The 20,829-nt window shown below is 46.8% G+C and overlaps 1 protein-coding gene across 1 annotated transcript in view; it reads left to right on the top strand.

Moving 5' to 3' along the window:
- The first annotated feature begins 4,571 nt into the window (after nt 1-4,571).
- The window catches only part of CASQ2 (calsequestrin 2), a 32,854-nt gene continuing 16,596 nt past the window's right edge, over nt 4,572-20,829 (top strand). Inside the window, exons 1-3 of the mRNA XM_017814777.1 lie at nt 4,572-4,993; nt 18,131-18,215; nt 19,688-19,788. Coding sequence (XP_017670266.1) covers nt 4,760-4,993; nt 18,131-18,215; nt 19,688-19,788 — 420 coding nt within the window. The 5' untranslated portion in view covers nt 4,572-4,759. The remainder of the gene's footprint in view (nt 4,994-18,130; nt 18,216-19,687; nt 19,789-20,829) is intronic.

Here is a 20,829-nt window from a genome sequence, read left to right as displayed (position 1 = left end):
CATCCTCTTACCACACAGCAGGTTTCAGGACACTTCAGTCAAAATATACAAAGTGTTTTCAGGTGCTGAAAAGGTCTCTGGCAGTTTGCAACAGGAAAAAAGGGCAGGAACTCCAATGATACAGTTTCTCTGCCTTGTACTTGGCATCACTGGCATGTCTGCGTTAGAGTACAGGCAATGTAAAGCACCATGAAGGACTTGTCACCTTTCAGGGCTGAAGGGAATGGAAAAAGAACTGGGTTTTCTCGAGCTGCAGAGCTTTTCTCTGGATGACAGTGATCCCATTGGTCTCTTTAGAGGGGTTCAGTGTGTCTCTGAGGCTCCCACCCCCATGACAGCAGTACACTGCAAGTTACTTCTAGCTGTGACCTTGCTTGGCTGGCTGGTGGAAAAAGGCATATTTTCTGAATACTCCTATCTTACAAAACATACAAGGTCTTAGAAGCTCGAAAAGAGATTAGCTGAAGCAGAACCTTAAATCCTGAAGCCCTGGAAAAAAGGCTCACCGAAGCATTTGGATCAGTGGTGGCTGGGGACCTCTTTTACTGTTTGAGATAGAAAGGACAGTGAAGGTGAGAGTGCGACTGCAGCAGCCAGGAGAGAGAAAAAGAAAGTGTATATCCTTAATTTATAATACAAGTCAGAAAAAAAATCAACAAGAAGAAAATTTTTATTTATCCTACATCCCCGCTCAGCATTTTTGGAAGCCAAATTTGAAGGGCTGAGACTGTGCTGTTTTGAGCACTGTTGCTGGCTACCTATCCTCACAAAATTTGAAGAAACAAAGTAAAATCCTACTTCAATGAATGTCAGGAGTGGTTTTGTGACCTAAATCCCCAGGGCCAGGATTTTGCTCAATGAATGGGTCCAAAGAGCCTAGAATAGTGCTGTTGGATAAACCAACAGCAAGCTTTTCCTCTTAATTATCTCTTTCTTTGCCTGAAGTTTTGGGGCCAATTCTGAAGGTTGTTTGAACAACATGGGCACCACCTCAGGTGAAAGACACTGAGCTCTACCAGTTCATTTCTCAGAAAGCTTTCAGGGATGATTCGATGGGGAAAAGTATTATACTGGTTTCTTGAGGCAGGACTAAGTGATATGGTAACAGAATGAATGAAGGAGTCAGTGGTTGTGTAGTCAGAGTTGGGAGGTTGAGCCTTGCAGTTAACTTATATCAGAGATTAACAGATGCCAGCTTTGCTAGGAAATGAGCTATCTGAGCTGAAAGGCAAGTGTCCCAGGATACAGTGAGGACCTTATCATTCCTTGGATGACACTGCCCACAGAAACAGATGTGTTGCAATCACAGGCAGCTAAATGGGATCAGGAAGACACTAGAGTATGCACAAAGATAGTACAATATTTGTAGTGAACTGGTGAGTGCAAAATCCAAGATTTCACAGAGAAATCTGTGGAATTTCTTTGTTCCCCTCATCCTTCCCTCCCAGGGGGAACTGCTGTTGCTCCTATCCCATGGGAGAAGATCTGACACAAAGAGAAACCTTATGTCAGTGTCCTGTAGAAATGGGCCTTCAATAAAACTCAGGTTCCCCAAACGCATGAGGTCTGCACACTGAACTTTTATTGACTGTGAGCCTGCCCAAAAATTCCAAATTTAAAACATTATCTGAGAGTGGATGGACAAGCTTTGAACTTCCAAGGAGATTTACTTCTGGTGCTAAGATGGGCACATTTCAGTGTGCTGCTATTGGCACCCAGAGAGATGATGAAGAGAAAGACACAATACTTATGGCCTTTGTCAGGTTGGGGGAGCATCTGCTTCAGTCCCAGCTCTACTATTCCCCAGGGAATAAAACAAAGTAGTGCTCTTCAGATTCAAGTATTTAACTGCTGTTCCGAACATTCCAAAACACATGAATCCAAGATTTCAGATCTGTATCGGCAGGGCTGCAAGGAGAACATCTACTTTGGCTAAAGTTTATTGGAGTTAAGAATTTCAGGTGATTGAGGCAGTTGTTCAGATTTTGAGGGATTCGTCCTTACTTCTGACTTGGTGAACTAGATGTCTTTAATTTCATATTAAATGCATCTAGAGCTACAAGACCACAGAAAATGTCCACTAGATTTAGCCCTAGCAGTACCACCAAGGTCCTGAGTGGAGACACAAAGAGATGGTGGCCATGACACCCAGTGTCAGTCTGCTGGAGGAATTCCCTTTGACACAGAGATGAAGCCTAACAATCACAGATTTTGCTAGTCATGCCACAAGCAGATAAACTAGATGTATGTGGGGCTAATGAGGCAACAACTTCTGTGAATAGAAAGCATTTTTCTTCTCTAGAAAAAAAAGAGAAAATGAAAATTGGATTGTATCTATTTTTAGGCAAATTAAAAGGTGCCTCAAAAATAGCTCGAGCGATATGAAAGTGGAGCAATTCCTCAAGTTCTCCAAGAATAAAGGAGGTCAGGAGACTCATAAGCCAATTTTTGAAGTAGCTGTGAATGTTTCATTTTTACAGCCCTGTCTGATGTGTGCCTGCTTTAAAACATATTGTGATGCCAGCAGAAGCCTGCTCCTGCAGCCTGAATCCATGGGGTCCTTCAAAGGCAACCAACCAGCCTAATGTAAGCCTAGTCATCCCACAAATTCAGTTCTGTGTTTTACATCCTAAACATTCACCATAAGCCTAGCCAGCCATTGCCACCCACTGTGACACAAGTCTTGTGTCTCCCACTAAAAGCAATGAGATTTATCAAGATTTGTCACATCTCCCTCTAAAAATGACTGTCCTGAAGGGTACCTCTGTAGGAAGTGTACTTTGGAGGCTGTCTGCCTTTGACTTTTACCCTGATTCCTCAGATTTCATCATTAGCAGTTTAAGTTGCCAGCAAACATTGAACTTCTGAAAAAGCATGAGCAGAAGTAAGAGAAGACTTTGGAAACAAGACAGATTTGAAAACTGTTGCCCAGAGTTTCAGTTAGTATATTGTGGGCTGTTCAGGTCGGAAGTGAAAGCTGAGGGGGATGTGTGCTCCTAAATTACCCAGGAGATAAGTATAATCTGCTCAGGGAAATGTTTTAGTCACCATCCCTGGAGGTATTTAAAAGATGTGTAGATGTGATGCTTAGGGACATGGGTTAGTGGTGGACTTGACAGTGTTAGGTTAATGGCTGGACTTATTGGTCTTTTACAGCCTAAATGATTCTTTGATTCTGTAATAGCTAAGTAATGCTCGCCTTTTGCCCCAAATATTGAAATAATCCCGGACATACAATTAAATGGGAACAGCTGCACCAAGAAGAGATGTCATCCCTTTCCCGGTGTGGATAGAGCAAGGCTGTGATGGAGCAGCATGCAAGGAGGAGGCCTGATAAGGCCACTTGTCTGCATATCACTTTGGCAGGGGGAGGGAGCCGTGCCCCCTGTCAAGCTCTTCTCTGCCAGCCCCTCAGCATGCCTTCTCCAGCGGATCCACGCCAGCCCTGGTGCTGGCCTGTGGCCAGCTGGCCTGCCTCCACCCGCCTGTCGCTGCCAGTCATGGGGCAGAGGTGACACTCTGGTCAGAGGAGGGGAAGAGCTGAGACGCTGTGCCACAGAACCACTCTCCCCCGGCAGCCTTATGCAGGTGATACAGCAAAGCAGCAACTGGTGCCAAGCTCCTAGGGAAGGAGGAACTGATCATAATTCCCGGGACGTGAAGAGGAAGGAATATGCAGAACAACTTGCAACAGAAATGCAACAGGTTTACATGAAAAACCCACTCCAGTCCAACAGAAAGGAAGGCTGGTGGTGATGGTGGCATCCGACTATCCTCTTGAGGAGAGCCCTGTCTCCTCCCCTGGATGCTGGCCTAGGCACACGCTTCCCACCCTTCATCCCCCTTAGTACGATTAGCTTTTAACCACTTGCCAGCAATGTGTGGGACTTGGTGAGTGCTGTGGGCATGAGAGGTTGCAACACAAACTTCCCTCTGCTTTGAGATTACAGATCCAAGGGCGAGCAATTCTTCTGCTGCCCAAAAGCAGAGAATGTGCTTCAGAAAACAGCTTGAATGTCAGCCAGCAGCTACGGGACGGTGCCCCAGGCAGGAGGAGGAGGGAGTCCCAGGAGTGCTCACCTCCTTTGCTGCTGAGGAAACAGGACTTTTCCTTTAGTGGTGCAGAGAAGGCTCTTCATGAAACTGTTTAACCCAAGATCTGTTATCAAAAGCGTAATCACTGTGATGCCCAAAGGGATGCAAAGAGAGATACCCTTATTATACATTGCAGTAAATACCTTCTATTTTTGTCAAGCCCTAGTAGGACAAGTGTGCCTTGGTTCCCTGTATAAGTGAGGTCTGTCCCTTCACAAACCCTCCCTGCATATTCCCAGGACTGACATCTTCTACTCCCTCCCTCTTGCTCATTCCCTCTCTCTCAGATGATGCAGAGTGCCAGCAAGTCCCTCAATAGTGTCATATCTGTCCTTTTTATTCATTGCAGGGTTTATTTTTAGCCTGAAACAACTGCTTCCTAAAAATGGAGTTCCTAATGACACGGGAGCTGGACACAGCTATGTAAGGTATCCAGGGCTTGGCCTCACAGCTTCTCCTGTCTGTCTCTCTCTTTGTTGTGAGTCCAGGACAGCAAAGTTTGCTGCTCCCCACCAGCCTTGCAGTGTTTGGGCTGATCACCAGGAAGGCAGCAGAAAGAGAAACTCAGTTCAAACTTCACCTGAAGCCTTGGTCTCCCCCTCTTCCCAAATCAAGAAAGAGAGGGACATTTACCCACCCTTTGCTGCAATCCAAGGGCACCCCTATGAAGGCAACTTGCTGGATCCTGGCAGGTTTTTACCTGCTTTTCTGCTGCAAGGCAGAAGAGGGACTGAACTTCCCCACTTACGATGGGAAAGACCGAGTGATCGACCTGAACGAGAAGAACTACAAGCAGGCTCTGAAGAAGTATGACATGCTCTGCCTGCTCTTCCATGAGCCTGTGAGTTCTGACAAGGTCTCCCAAAAGCAGTTCCAGATGACAGAGATGGTCCTGGAGGTAAGTGCTGCTGCATGTCCCAGTCGGGATCAGTATCACAGCTCTGGTCAGAGCTGTGGAGAGGAGCCACAGGACAGGACAGTCAAATGGTCTCATGCAGGGGAGGCTGAGCACCCAAAAGTCTGTGTCTGTTTACTTGCATTTGAGTTAGCCCTTGCCTCAATTCTGCAAAGCCCAGAAAAAAAGCCTCTTTTGTGCTCTTCTCAGTTGTTTGCTGGGAAATAGTCTTTCTGGATTGTGTGTCAGAAACCCAGGCAATAGCGAGTAACCTTGCAAACCTCAGCAACATGAACCGAGCTCATCTGAGCTTTCTCAAATCTCAGCACAAACCTGAGTACATAGCTTGAAATTTTTCGATCCTTCCTCATTCTGTGCAAGCCAGTGTCCCACTCTTATTCTGGATTCAGTCCCACTTTTTATCCCACTAGGAGAAATCTGCCAAGAAGCCTTATCAAGCCATGCAGCACACGGGCGTCCTAGCTCCCCATCTCAAAATCTCCCCATTGGTGCAGCATTAAATCCCTTTTTGTTTTTCTGACACTTAGTTGCCTGCTTGGAATCAGTCTATACCTGCTTGTTAATGCAACCATTCACTTCTGGGCTAGAAAAAGAGTGTTGTTAATTCTTTTGTGAACAAATCCTCAGTAAAATAAATCATGGTAAAAATTGCAATGTAGATTAGTAGCATTTTTTCTTGTAGTGTAGCTGTAATCTAGGGAATCATACAGCTGCAAGCCTGGATTGTTAGGTGCCTGTTTCCTGCCACAGGCCTGCAAACAGTCCCTCTTAGCTAAAAGACACATTTGGAAAGAAAGTGTGAACTAAAGAAGAAACACTTAAACTTCATTTATCAGATCCAGAGAGAAAATGCATTGCATCCCTAGAAGTATAGCAAATGTGAATTAGAAAATATGCTTGCTGAGGACTCAGACCCAAAAAAGTCCAGTGTCAAGTTCAAGGTCTGCTGACCTCCTCAGCAAGCCTCATGACTGCTCATGAAAGAAAGATTTAAAAACTAACAAGACTTTAGTCACTTGTCAGGCAACAGGTACTTTCTGCAGGTGAGTGATCAAATAACATTTGGCAAAGAAAACAAAAAAATTATGCTGGAACTCCAGCCAAAATGAGTATTGTTGGTGGTATAATTCCATTGTTATTTAATAGGATAGCTATTTTTTGCTTGATAGGTGGCAAACTGTTACTAGGGACATATTTATAGAAACCTGACAGAAGCATGCCCCATCCCTGGAAGTATTCAAGGCCAGGTTGAATGGGGTGCTTGGGAACCTGGTCTAGTGGAATGTGTCCCTGTCCATGGCAGGGAGGTTGGAACTGGATTATCTTTAGGATACCTTCAAACCCAAGCCATTCTATGTTTCTATGATTACACTGTTGTGTACTACCAGTTTTAGTCCCCATGACACCTAAACCGATGGTAGCAATCAAACCTATCAAGCGTGTGATGGATTCAATACAATCTGGCTTAAAACTTTTGTTTTTCAGGTTTAGATCCAGCAATTGATAACATGAGCTTAGGACTCTCATGATTTATTTGGTTTCTGACTGCCTCTCTGCCATGGACTTCTTATGTGACCTTGGGCAAGAGGCTGAGGTTTAGATCCACAGGAGACTTTACACAATTGTAGTGCTTCAATCCCCTGGTGCTCATCTACCAGCTAACTGTGCCACACATCAGCTGGCACTTGTGGCTTTGACCTCAAAATTTCCCAAGCACTTGCAATGCTGATTCAGTGCATGTCTCACAGTTTCACAGTCCCTCTCCTGGACTTGGAACTGCCACAGCAGCAGTCTGACAGCCCAAGCACAGAGCAATCTGCAGACTGAACATTTCTTTGCCTTTGTCAGTCAAGGGAATCAGATGGGGAGAGGGTCTCACAAGGCAACAGAGAAGATAGAATATGTCCTATCCTGCACAGGATACAGCCCAGCACGGTGTTAGTGCTCCCAGTTTCTGTACTAATTCAACCATGGGAGCACTCAGGAAAGGAGTAGGCAAGCCAGGTTGTAATCTGCTCTTTCGTGTGATATCATTCACCTCCCTCACCTCAAACCATAGTGTGCCACGGGGGTCATTTTCAACTTTCTCTGCCAGAGCTCATCCAGCTGTTGGACTTCACTGCATGTTCACCAGTACAGGGAAAAGGAAAGAAATGGCTGCAGTGGCTCCTTGGCTATGTTCACCTGTGATATGAGCTGCCTGGGATCAGTATCCCTGGAAGCAGTCAGCAACTGAACCCAGCTCTCTTGTAATTTGAGCACATACTCAGAGTAGGGAGCTGCTCTGTGGGCACAGGAGCAGTGACAGGGCTCTCGTTCCAGCCAAACCTGGGAAAAGTTCACTCAGGAAGGCTTTACATATCTAATTTCAGTAGAGGGTCCAAGGCTCTGAGTGCTGAAGGTCCTTTACACCTAAAATGAAGTATCTAAGACGTAAATACTCCAGCTCTGACTATTCCCTGCCAGCTGGCTTGGAAGGCTCCCAGTGCAGGGTGCTGCCTATGGTAAGATGCTCCTTTCTGGGGCACCTTATGTTTTTCCACCTTACTGTACTGACAATTTTCCTGTTGTTTTACAATGAGACATGCTGCTTCCACAGCTTGGAAAACATCATGTCCTTAGCCCCGCTTTCATACAGTGGCACTGGTGTCCATCGTTAGGAGTAATTGGAAGCTTCCATCTGACACACAGGCAGGTGTGGAGCCAAGCAAAGGTCTGAGCTGGGTGGTTGAGTTGTTACATCATGTTGCCTGATGTACATGTGTGTGTGGGCACACAGAAGGAAATGGGCTTAATAAATGTTAAGTCCAGAAAACCCCCCAAAAGTCCATCCTTTCTGTTTCTCCCACCTGTACCTTATAAGAAATGAGTAATCCCAAAGAACAAAGAATTGAAGAATTATCTGAGACACCAAGAAAAGAGCAGGAGAGATCCAGCATGATTTCCTTGAAATATGTAGCTCATCAGTAATAAGATCTGACTGGGGCCTCTCCCAGGAGTGAGGAGCACATGAGGCTCTCTCTTAACTGGGTCCTTTGGTGTTCTACGAGGCTTGAGCTCTCATGGCAACACATTCTTCTTTCAGGGCACTGCAGCCTCTTCCCTTCCAAGTCCCTGCTCTTCACAAAACTTGCAATAGCTTTATTATGTATGACATCAGTGACTCTGGAAAATTTGGTTCAAAAGGGCCAATAGCCAATAAAGTTATTAGGGGAGGCAGCTGACAGACAGATCAGAGTGGAGAGAGGAAAGAATCACAAGGCTATCATATACTTAGGAAATAAAACTGAAAACCTGACAGCACGTAAGTAAAGTTAAGCACTTATTTAAGGACTTCACCAAACTATAACTGTGAACAGCAGATTGAGAAGTGATATGATAGGAAACATTTCCTTCCCAAAACAAAAGACCAGCTTAGAGGACTGACTGACACTGTCCAAAGCACAGGGTCCACACCCACTATCGCCAGAAAAGGGATGATGTCATCAGGCTGATATTACAGTTGACACAGCACATGGGGTTTTTAGTTCCCTGCACCCAGGTGCACTGGGAACCATCACCAGATTCCCACGCAGCCCAGGGTCCCTTTCTAGACTAGAAACCACCATGAAGCAGTCCTGAGAGCTCTTGCCACCTACACTGCTGGGTGCCACCTGGTAAGGACAGGATCCAGGGACAACTGAGCCCTTCTGGGGGCAAAAGGAGCTCCTCTGTCATCCTTTGTGCATGACAACAGCTCCAGGGATAGCAGTGACAGCCCCTCAGGTCCCAGTGGAAAAGCTAGGGGCTGTTGGATTAATCTGTCAGGATAATAGCCAAAGCAATGATTGGAGATGCCTACTGTTTTCTGCCTAGGGTGGAAAAGGGTTGGAGAAGGATTGGTCTAAGAGAACCCAGGTTAGAGATATCATGAGCACAGTCTGTATCATAGCTCAGGTTAAAGGACTCTTCTCCTTTGCTTGCCTTTCTCCTATGACTCCACTCTGCTCCACAGGCTACTGGAAAGCACCTACATCTTGAGTGGGGAAAATCCTTCATACAGGGCAGTGCAGAGGTTGAACCAGGCAGTCACAGAGTGAACAGTAGCTATTTCTAGTCTGTGGCAATGTTTACAAGAGCTCTTCACACTTCATGAGGTGAGCACAGTGAAGAAGAAGGCAAAACAACCAAGCAATCACAATAATTATTTAACAGGAAAGTAAGAGAAAAAGCTACTTGTCCTAAAGGGTCTCAGTTTTAATGAAGAAGGGTCAAGAGAGGAAAAGATCAAAGCAGTGAAGCTGAGAAATACCAGTTCTGCTTTTCTTCTGCTCTGTATGTCCCCTAACATACTTTACCCTGTCTCATACCACCACTTCTCAGACTTTCTCCCTTCTTCTCATCTCTGAATCTCCTAAATAGGGAGTTTTGCCTTCCAGTGGGCCAGCCTTTCTCTCTAGGGAATCATGTAGCAAGAATAACAAGCAGTGGGGTTAGGGGCTTTCCTTTTGCACTTGTGAAGCTCTTTCCTCTGCTGAAACTTGCTCAGTCTTGGCTCCCCTGTCATTCTTCCCTTGCCATCTGTGTGCATGTGTAATATCCTTAAAAAAGAGAGGCTCATCAAGTCCAGATATTTTAGTCTCTTCAGTGCAACAGTGACCCTGGACTGAAAGTTCATGGAGAACTGCCCTAGCAAAAACCAGTCTGATTAGTGGTAAGAGAAGAAGTATGTGGCTACTAAAGGTATGTGGCTTCCACTATAAGTAAGCTAATGCAAAAAATAAGGAAGGAAGGAAAAGGAAAAAATGTGCAACAATTACTTTGCCCTTTGAGGCCATGTAAGTAGGTCTCAACTCATCAACAGCCAGCACACCACCGATTTTTAGCAGCAGCACCCAGGAGGATTTCACTTACTGATATGCCAGTCACAGAAACAAGTTACAGAGAGCTCCCTGTTTCACAGATGGGCACATTGACATCCAGGGACAGCTATGTTACTTGATCTTTCTGTATAGCAGTGATAGAAATAATTTCCAAGGCTGCATTACCTATCATTGCCATGTTTCTTTCTTTGAAGTCCCTCTGTCAGTTCCCAGTAGTGAGTTTCAACTGGCTGCACGAGCAGCATTTAACATGAGAACCCACTTTCAAAGCCATAACTATGCTTTGAAAGGCACCTTTCTCATCTGCTAAATTATGGTTGGAGAGAGGATTGTACTGACATCAGATCTTAGAGCAGAGACTAGCTGTAATCCCAGGATCTAAAGAATACAAATGTCCCCTGCGAGACATGGCAGACCCCTGCAAGCTTGGGTTAGCTTTGCTCACAGAGTGCAAGACCAAGTCTGCTTAGTCTTTGCAGGCTTCCTTGGCCTTGAAGCAATGAGCTCTTTTCACTGTCCAGCTGTTGCAGACAACCTCTGTAGGTGCCATAGAGTCATAGAATCATTTAGACTGGAAAAGATCTCTAAGATAATCGAGTCCAACCATTAATCTAGCACTGCCAAGCCCATCACTAAACCATACCTCTGACTGCCACAACTACATGTCTTTTAAATACTTCCAGGGATGGCGACTCCACCATTTTCCAGAGCAAACTGTCCCAGGACTTGACCAGCCTTTCAGTGAAGAAATTTTTCCTAATATTATTATTTTCCTAATATTCAATCTAAACTTCCCCTGGTGCAATTTGAGACCATTTCCATGCAAGACCTTGAGCTGCGTGGAGACTCCTTCTGAGTCACTACTCCCTTCAGAAATGCAGTTGAGGAAAATTGTTGAAAAGTCCATCCTCTTTGGTATTGGCCATCCTGACATGCTGGTCAGCTTCCCCAAAAAGTGCCAGTAAGGTTTCCCAGTGCCTTCCTGCTGGGCTGGTTCCTGGGGGGCAGAGTCTCACTCTTGTACGATGAGGTGCCTTTCATAGAAACACGGGATGGTTTGGATTTGAAGGAGCTTTGGAGATCATCTTGTTCCCTCCTGCCCATGGGCAGGGACACCTTCCACTAGACCAGGTGTCACTTCCCAATAAGGGTGGGTCATCACACCAGGTTGCTCAAAGCCCCATCCAGCCTGGCCTTGAACATTTCCAAGAATGGGGCATCCACAGCTTCTCTGGGCAACCTGTTTTTGTGTCTCACCACTCTCACAACGGTGAATTTCTTCCTTTGCCTGTCCTGAGGGCTTGCTTGAGCTCATACTTGCCTACTCAGTGGACATTGTGGTGTTTGTAGTTATCATTTCATGTTCTCCATCCTGGACCTTGATATATCTCAGGATCCTGACCCCATGCTGGGGCAGCTGTTGCTCTGCGGGGCAGAGTGGGTATGGTTGGCCATGCCATGCTCGCCCACCCCGACCTTATTCCAGAACTTGGTCTGCCAGTGCTCTTCATCTAAAACTAAACTAATCAAAGCTTGTGACTGCCCTTCCTTCATGCCTGAGTATCATTTGTAGGGAGAATGGAAAGAGGATATGATAATTCTCTTTAAACACCCGAGAGAGAGAGAAGAGCTATTTAAACTCAAAGCCTAAGGACAAATGGTCTATGAATAAAACAAGTCTGGAACTACAAAGTCCCTGATCACCAGAGAAGGAAGGCTCAAGGGGAGAACAGTCTAACCAGTTTTAAATGGACATTGACCGCTTTGTGACAGAGATTGAATGACATGATTATGGGTCTGATGACCAAAGATATCCTTTTGCAGCCTCTGTCTCTAAATAACAGGCACCCAGGCAAGAAATCCATGGCCTAGGAAAGGCCTAGCAAGGTCCAAATTATTTTCTTTTTTCTCCTTTGCACATTGGGATTTACCTACATACATGAAAAAAAACTTGCCCAAGGAAATAGAGCAAGCAGCAACAATGAAGAACTCGATTCCCAGGCAGTCACTCCTCCCCTCCCCAGTGCCCGGGAGGGTCAGTGCTCCCTCTTGAGCAGTGCTGATGGTGCTCATTCCTGTGTGCTCTCTGACGCAGCTCCGGTGAAGGCCAGCTGCCATACATGATACGTCCTTTTTCTGGGAACCCTGTCCAGCCCTGGCAGGAGACAGACAGCCGTCAGCTAGCAGACCTCTGACAGCTCGAACCCTGTGCAAAAAGGGCTGTGTATATTTAAAGCTTTCCTCAGTTCTTATTTCTCTCTGCTTACTCCTTGGGTAAAAGGTTTTCTTGTCTCAAGAACCCTTCTGTTCCCCCAGGGCCCTGCCTCCCTAATCCTTCCTGCAGATGCAGGACCAGAGCTCCCAACTCTTGCCTGCATCCTGGACTCTCCGGGGATTTCAGAGGTGCTGCTTTACACCCACTTGGTCAGAAAGTGGAGAAATCCAGCTTGTTCCTGGGAGCTGGAGGCATACAAATGACATGGGCAGTGGTCTGCGTAGGTGAATGGGCTGAATACCAAGCATGCTTCCCTCCTCCAGCATCTAATGAAAGGAACCAGCTTGTGCCCTTCATGGGCTTCACAGCAGCACCCAGTTGTCAGTTTCGATGCAATCTTTCTGAGGCCAGAAAAACAAGGCAGCAACGGCTTCGCTTTTCTCAGGGACAGCCCCCAAATGGCACCTTCAGTCTCCCTTTTGCCAAAGGGGAGGTTAGAGGGGTGTGCCTCCAGCCTAATCCCAAACCCCACAGCCTGGGGCAGCACATGTGTGCACACACGCACGTCCCTGTCTGTCCTTGGCATACGAGCTGCACAGCTGAGTTGGCAAAACATCTGTGATGTAGTGCCAGTGAGGACTGGCTGGGAGCAGCAGCAGGTGGCCCCTGCACCCATGGGTGCTCAGTGGCACAGGCATCAGCCTCGGTTAGTTCACGGCTGAGGGGGCTGCGCTTTGGCTTACAGCTCACAAAAATTAGGGATGCCAGGAGCAGATAAAAATACAGCCCTAACTATGTGAAACCTTTAGGGAGGCAGCCAAAGAGCACATCGTATGTCTAACTGTGCTGAGTGGCTGTGCAGCAACTAAAGCTCCAAGGCAGTCTTTTTGGAGCATTACCTGTGAAAGCCACCTCCGAGGGAGTGACCTTTGGGTGTCCCATATATGGGGACTTGCCTTTTAGTCCAAGGAGCAGTGACCCCTAGGAGGGGAGGTTCAACCTCTCCAAGCAGCTCAGGTGGTGGAAATGCTTTGGAAGGTGGGACACACAATTCTTCTTCAATCCTCACTGCCAGCAGAGTGACTTCTCTAGTGGCAACTGCTCAGCAGGCTTCTGGCCCTGCTCTTTGATCATCATGATGCTTCAGGACTTCTAATTTACCAGCCTGAATTATGGAAGAACCTGAAACATTACTCGTGTGCTATGCAAGGGAATGCTAGAGGAGACAGCACAGCATTAGGAAGGAGAAATAACCCTCTCTGCTCTCCAAGAAACTGTCCACTGGCTTAAACAAGAGAAGCCAACTATAGTGTGAAGGCATGAGCCCTGCATTAAGATTCAAAACTTCTGGGGAAATACCCTAGACACTTGCCATCTCCTCCTACTGATTCTGAAAGTAAAAGCCTAACATTTTGAAATATAAAATCATCATCATTTCATCAACCAGTTTCTGACCATCAACATCAACTGCAGCTTTAAAGAGAGTAGCAGAGAAGTGTAGATTGCTTGAGGAATATTTCCTCATCATCCCCTGTTGCTCTTCTCCTTGTGTTGCTGGAGTTTTGTTCTTCCTCCACTGCTAGATAGGGAAACAGAAAGCTCCCCACGTGTAAGAGAATTTTACTAACAATGGCTTTCAGACACCCAAATGCCCCAGACACCTGTCTCCCAGCCTGAGCAGCTAAGAAAGTTGAGCCTTACTGTCCGTGGGAGCTTAGTGCTAGAGAAGTGGGAAGAAAATCCAGGTCAGAATGCCATAATGTCACTTCACAAAGAAATCTGACCATGCTGAGACAGCCACCCTTCCCACCCCATTTGTAACCCCATTTGTAACCCTCTCTGCTGGATTTTGTCTGCCATTTAGCAGCAAAACTGACACTAAATGCAAGGTTTGGCACAATCAGTGTTGTCTGCAGCTGGAATAGGAGCACGGTCAGGCAGACAGTGATATTTCTACTGCTGTATAACCTGGGATTTTAGAATGACCCCGTGCAACTTCTTCAATCTCAAAAGCTTCCCAGCATCACACCTAAGTTCAGATAGGTACAGTGGGTGTGAAGCTGAGAGGTTCGGCAGGGAGCTGTGTCTTTCCACACCCATTATTCAGAATGCCTGTTACTGCTGACACCATACAAGATGAGGTGGTTCTTGCTTACTTGGTGGTACTCAAGCTTCACTTTGGGCTGGCATGTCTCACACATCCCAGAGGGTCATGCACTCCCTCATGCTTACCTAAATTCAAGTATGCCTATTACCTGAGCCATGTGGAAGAAAGGAGGAGTGCACCCAAACTCACACCTCCTTTTCTGAAGGCTGCACAGAACAGAGCTTGTGATCCTGTGGTTAGAAAGTATGCATTGCAAAGGCTTCATGCGCATGAGAGGAAGGCTGGAAAATGTGCATGAGATGTGAGCTTACAAGATACTGGGCTCTTTGCTCATCCTCTCAGCCAACTCTGCTTGCCCAAATCTCTTGCTCTACCTCAGGGATTGCATGATCAGTAGGTCCAGTTCTTCCAGGGCAGTTTATACTCTCCATCTCCCTATGCAGCTGTTGAAGCTAAATTACTCACTATAGAGGCTGACACAAGGGCAAGGCCTCTGGCTGGCCAAGACTTCAAGCAATATGAATTTAAAAGCATGAGGAGGAGGAGTGGAAGGAGGAGGGGCTGTGTTCTTAGATTACAGTTGCCTCTGACCCAAGGTCCTGAGCCAAGAGGATTGTCAAGATTAGAAACATTATCTGCATTCAAATCCCACTAGCATTATGGAATCAGAAAATACTGTAAGGGGATATATAAATGCTTGATACTGTAATGAGTAGGGGGCAACTAGCCAAACTGCTGTGCCTCTGGCATACTCCATGTTTTGCTGCCATATGGGATTGAAGTATAGGTGTGGGAGCATATCTTCACCTACGCACTGGTCAGACTCACCTGCTGCAGAGGAAAGCAGGGAAAGCAAGGCCCTGCATAGCTGGCACTTTCAAAAGCCACCACATAGGTACTGACACCCTGCAAAGGTCTCCTGCCCCCAGGAACTGCCACAGTAGAAAGAGCTAAAGAGAGTCTCATGTTACACAAAGAGTTCCCTGTTGTGAGACACTGCTCTGAGGATGAGCACAGGCTGTACTGTTCCTCATTGTCTCATTAGCATGAAGGTCTCAGCAGAGGAGCCAGGGTGCCTGCTTGGCTCCCAGCTCTGTCCCCTCATACAAACATAACCCACAGGCACACATACACCCTGTACACATGCATGCTCCTATATACACACACTTACCCATCTTCTCTTGGGATGAGCCTCTTCAGAGGGACATCTCTAAACATTCATATCCACAATACATACACCTCCAAGAGACAGTCTTGCTAGACACAGTCACACAAGCCCTGCCACACCAACGGGCACACCTCCAGCGTTACTGTGGCCATTTTTGACCACTGAGCACTCTCAGAGTCTCATACAAAGAGGCTTTCATCACATCACCCATGTTTTCTTGACACATTTACTCTTTCCCAGCAAGATCCCATGCTCACAGCTACGTGGCTACACCCACACCTCTCCAGACTTACCTCGTGTGAGCTGCATACTGACATACATGACTCCTGATCAATGCCTCCTCTCTTGCAGTCAACCCAACCACTTGTTTGTAGCAGGTGTTGCAGCTTTTCTGCACATTTCTGACCTTCTTCAAACACCCACAAGAAACCTTAACCATCTTCTGTGTGCAGGGGTCAAGAACTACTGGGCTTAAACTGCCCTGACTTTGTCTGGCACATGGCTGACATAACTCTGAATAGCTAGATAAGTATCAACTGGAGTGGACATGACTGAACAAGTCTTCTTCCCTTGGGCTTTCTGTGTTTTACCTCTGGTCACAGAGCAGCCAGAGCTTCAAGCATTGACTCTGAGGAACCTCTTGCTGGTGTGCACAACTGCCAACAAGCATGCTGACAATGTCCCAGAAAGCTGATGATCCTACAGGTTCCATCCCCTTGTCCAGGAAAGACAGATACTCGTTATGGGGGATCTTGTCTCACCATCTTGCTTGGAGATGTCTAGAGAGTTCACAAGAGGTGTCCATCTCTCACAGCAATATTGGGTGCCAACTGCTCTCAGGTGGTCCAAGATGTACAGCCGTGGCCCGAGCCAGGAGATGGGATGCCAGACCAGTCAAACTAGTGCTCAGATGCCTCATCATTGGATATGCAAACATGAATCAGTGCTCTGCCCCATTCAGGCAGTGTCCATGGCACAGGCCCCGAACGTGCAGCCTTACCTTTGTTTTAAAGCACTGGCAAAGAGCAAGGAAAGAGCATTGAGATGCCTGTTTCCTGTGTAACAGAAGCACTCCTTTTGCTTCACATGATGTCCCCTTAAGGACAACAGGACAGATAGCCACAGGGGGTTCAAGGTTGCAGTGTTGCTGTGGGAGTTGATGGAGACTATGTCCTCCTGGAGGGCTTTGGGTTTGGAACAGGCCTGGGGATGCATATTTGTTGGAAGGAAGGAAACAACCACATTCTTCATCATTCCCCTTTGCTCAAGCAAGGTCCTGAGACCTGATCATCAGGGTGTCTGTCACCATCCTCCAGAATTTCGGGGACAGGCTGGGTGCTGACAGTACAGGGAGTTGGCTGGCCCCATGACGCCCCATCACACAGGCGAGGTAGCTGCCCCATCACTTTTGCTCCCCAACACCTTTAATTGCTGCTCACTCTCACAGTGGCCGGGCACAGGCAGAAGCTATTTATAGCAGGGGAGCCACGGGGCCGCACGGCTGCGGTGGCAGCGCCACTGGGTGACATTCAAACTGGCTTTGACTCTGGGGCAGGCACTAAAATGGATCGGGCAGGGGGGCTTCCTCATAAATCAGCCCTCTATATCTCTGGTCGTGGCTTTTCATCTGCCCCTCTCCTACCGCCGAGCACTGGCAGCTGTGCCCTAATAGGGACATTCCTATCCCAGAGACCCCTGACCCCTCATCTCCATCATCCCCCACTCTCTGACGGGGTTGGGAGGAGGAATAGCAAGAAGACCAAGGCATTCATGGATCAGGAAGGGAGAGGGAGCAGGAAGAGGCTCTTACAGCTGCTTGGTGGTCTCAGAGCATCATTATCACCTTGTATGGTCTGTAGCATGTTTGCAGTGGGGCTGTCAGTCACCTGGTGCTTAAGTGGACCCATTTTCCAGGGTCACTGCATCTCTAGGAGCCTATCTGGAATTCACAGGGTCTCACCCGGGGCTGCTCCCACCATGGGGCCCTTGCAGAGCTTCTCTCCTTTCCTCACATATCTATTTTCACAAAACAGGCAGGAACTCGATATCTTCAAGAGGCCCCTTCGTCAAAAATGGTGGGAACAGGGGGCAGTGGTTTAAAGAAGCTGTGAGAGGTAAACACGAGCATGGCTGGGATTAGATGCATTTCTTTAGCGAAAAGAGGGGACCAGGATCTGGGGGGCTACTGAAGCCTGGACAGGAGACATGACTTCAATTATTTCATAGGACAGTGAGCCTATTTTGGCCACCCCATTGCATGCATGAAGGAAACATGATGCTGTAGTATCCTGCATCCCATCCAGTTTGCATCCACTGCTACCTGGCACCATGCACTTCAAGAGTTAAAATGTTGGTAGTGCCCCCAACATTGCACTCCCCTGAAGGAGGCCAGTAAGGCACCAAGGAGGAAACAGCTTTTGCTTTGTGTCAGTAGCACGGGTCTTTTTTCTTCCAGTCATGCCCACTGCTTTAGCGTCTCTGATTCAGTCAGGAGCCCTCTCCCAGTGCCAGTCTCAAACAGCTGCGAACAGCATGTGGTAGTGCCAGCAAATCCCTGCTGCAACACAATGGGAAGAAACCCAACCCTTGTGACCTCTGGTTATCTCAGCAGAGAGGCAGCATGTGACACATCCCACTCACTGGTGCTGTTCAAAAGCAGAATATGGGTCATTTGTGTCTGTCATGCCATGCTAGTGGGGCATGATGCCCTTTAGCTACCCTGTGGTGTCAATGCTGCTAATGCTGGGCTCTCTGATTCCTCCCACAGCTGGCAGCTCAGGTCCTGGAGCCCAGAAGCATTGGTTTTGGGATGGTCGACTCCAAGAAGGATGCCAAACTTGCCAAAAAATTAGGTGAGTCCCATGTCTGACATTTCTGGAATAGCTTGGAGAGGCTGTGGAAGTGATGTCAAACAGCTAGCCCCATAGAGGGCAGCCAAATCCTTGTTAGGAGGATAGGGAGGATGTTGGTGGCACTTGCACACTGACCACCTGCCCACCTCACCAAGGGCAGGATCAAGTAGAGGGGTAGGGGTGAGGATGAGAGGAATGAACCCAGAAAGACTCTTTCAGCAAAAACCTTGTTGTCTGAGAGTACCAAAACCAAACCGAATCAAGTGAAAAAGAAAGGCAATTCATGCTGTAATGATGACAAGGTGTAAGCTCACAGCTTGCTGTGCAGGAACAGTAAATAGATGCTATGGAGTAACTTCATGCTCTTCCTACATAGAGACATAGCTGATACAGCGGGGCAGAATCAGAACATACAGGGAAATAACATAGGTCCCCAAATGTCACCAGTCCCACGGCAGGGTGGCCTCTGTCAACAAAAGGGGGAGCCACAGCCTTGCAATGGTTTGGCAGCCAGGTGCCAAACTGTTCTTGTTTGCTCCCCAGAGCAAAAGAGGAAACTTGTTCTAAAGGTGGAAAGATGCTGCACTGCCCAAGCCTGGACACAGCTGCATTACAGGGACCGACAATCCTTTCATATTTTAGCCCACAAAACAGTATGGAAATACTATGGCACATAAATAAAACAGCACACAAATATACCACTAGGCTTAATGTCAGAGACTGTTTAGACATACCAGAGTGTAATTTTCTTTCCTAATTAGAGGCTGCGTGAGGTAGTGGGAGCTCAACTAAAGACAAGAGCTTCTGCTCCTCTGAGAAGAAACAAACTACCAACCACCTTGACCTGTGGTACTCTGCTGTCCTTCATTACAGGAGGCCAATGCTGCTGATTTTGGAGCCTCCAATGAAGTGCAGTGGCACTCAGTCCTCAGTGCAGTGATATTGCATTCACATCTGCCTCCTGCTGTCTGTGCCATCTCTCCTATTGGTTTCTAACCCTTTTGCCAAGGCCAGATAAGCCTCAGACAGTTTGAAGCTCACTTCTAGATCACTGTTGATGTTCATACAGTCCAGCCTTCTCCAGACAGTGAGCACAACCCTCAGGAAAATCCATTTTCCATAGTGACAGGTTGTTAAAGTCTGAGCTGCCAGTTAGAGCCCAGTATATAATGTAAGATAGATAGCCAAGATAAAACAAGTTCCTGGTACAGAATTTTTCCAGACGAGGCCAAACCGTGACCTGAATGAAAAGTTCAACATTTGGGAAGAAGTTAGCCCCAGTTCTGGCTGAGGTCTGTTCCTGTGCCATCAGTCAGGAGATTGCTCAGGTTGTTTCTAAGTAGACCAACACAGTTAACTGGCAACTGCATTTTCCCAGACAGCATTGTTGGAATAACAAGCAAGATACTCTGCAGTAAAAATGCTTTTAGTGACACATTAACCATGTTATGTTTCCTGTCTCCTTCTTTCAGGCTTGCTTGAAGAGGGAAGTCTCTATGTCTTTAAGGATGAGCGGTTGATTGAATTTGATGGGGAACTGGCCACAGATGTCTTGGTGGAATTCCTCTTGGATGTAAGTACAGATAAGCTCAGAGCTAGATAAAGCCTCTCAGAGAAGACCTTGCAAATGCTGAGTTTGCTAAAAAACACAAGTGTATCTTTCTTTGAAATCCCATCTGTTTGCTAGTCACTGGTAGAGATGGCATTTGCCATCTTCCCCAATACTTGTCTGACCATGTATTCACAGGGAAGCTGGTATCTTTATATGCTACCAACCTCTTTTGTCTTGGAGACATTATGCCCTCTTTCTTGTTTATGGAGTATTTGAATGGAAGTCAGCAACAATCCCACATAACTGACTGCTGATCACCCATCTCAGTTAGCAGGCTGGTGTGCAAACACTTTGCCATTTGCAAAGTCTTCCACACTATTTCTTTTTAAAGAAAAGATATTTTCAAAAAAAGAATATCCGAGAAGTAGGATTCTTTTAGAGCAACTAAAAAGAGCTTGGTGCATTGAAAAGGCCTTATGCTGCAAACTATTTTCCCATTTCTAGACACATACAATGTAATATCTCTTCAGGCAACTTCCCAAATTGCACTGCCATGAGTGAGAGAAGTTCAAGGCCCTAGGACTAAGTGCTCTTGGGTCATTTTGTGCATGGGCACAATGATGTACTCACCTTTGTGCCTAAATGAAAAAAAGATGCTGAATCCCCCATACATATGTTGCACTTCTCTTTTTTTACATTTTATTCCTAGGAAAGGCAACAGCCCAAAACCATGGTCTTTGCTTTCTAATGAAAACATTTTGTGGTGGTTTGGCTTTCCTTTGAAATGAGACTCCTTTATAAGCAGCCATGCAGTAAAGCAGATAAGGCGAGCAGTGGAGCTGGCAGTGTTTGTTTCCCAGGGTGGCAGGTTGCCTACATGGTCACCTGTGGTGCAGGACTGCCGATGAGAAGAAGCACAGCCAGGGAAGAGAAACAGATACCTAGAACCTCAGCTCTTCTGTGACAATGTCTGTGGCTGCATGCATCGGGTGTTGTGGCCAAAACACATGCTAGTGGATTCAGGGACAGAAATGGGCATCTGCCCCACTCAGGAGGGCCACA

The sequence above is a fragment of the Lepidothrix coronata genome, unplaced genomic scaffold, assembly GCF_001604755.1.
Source record: "Lepidothrix coronata isolate B3197 unplaced genomic scaffold, Lepidothrix_coronata-1.0 Scaffold46, whole genome shotgun sequence".
Classification (NCBI taxonomy): Eukaryota; Metazoa; Chordata; class Aves; order Passeriformes; family Pipridae; genus Lepidothrix; species Lepidothrix coronata.
The sequence above is the reverse complement of the archived record's forward strand: the minus strand, read 5'-3'. Positions and strand labels throughout refer to the sequence as shown.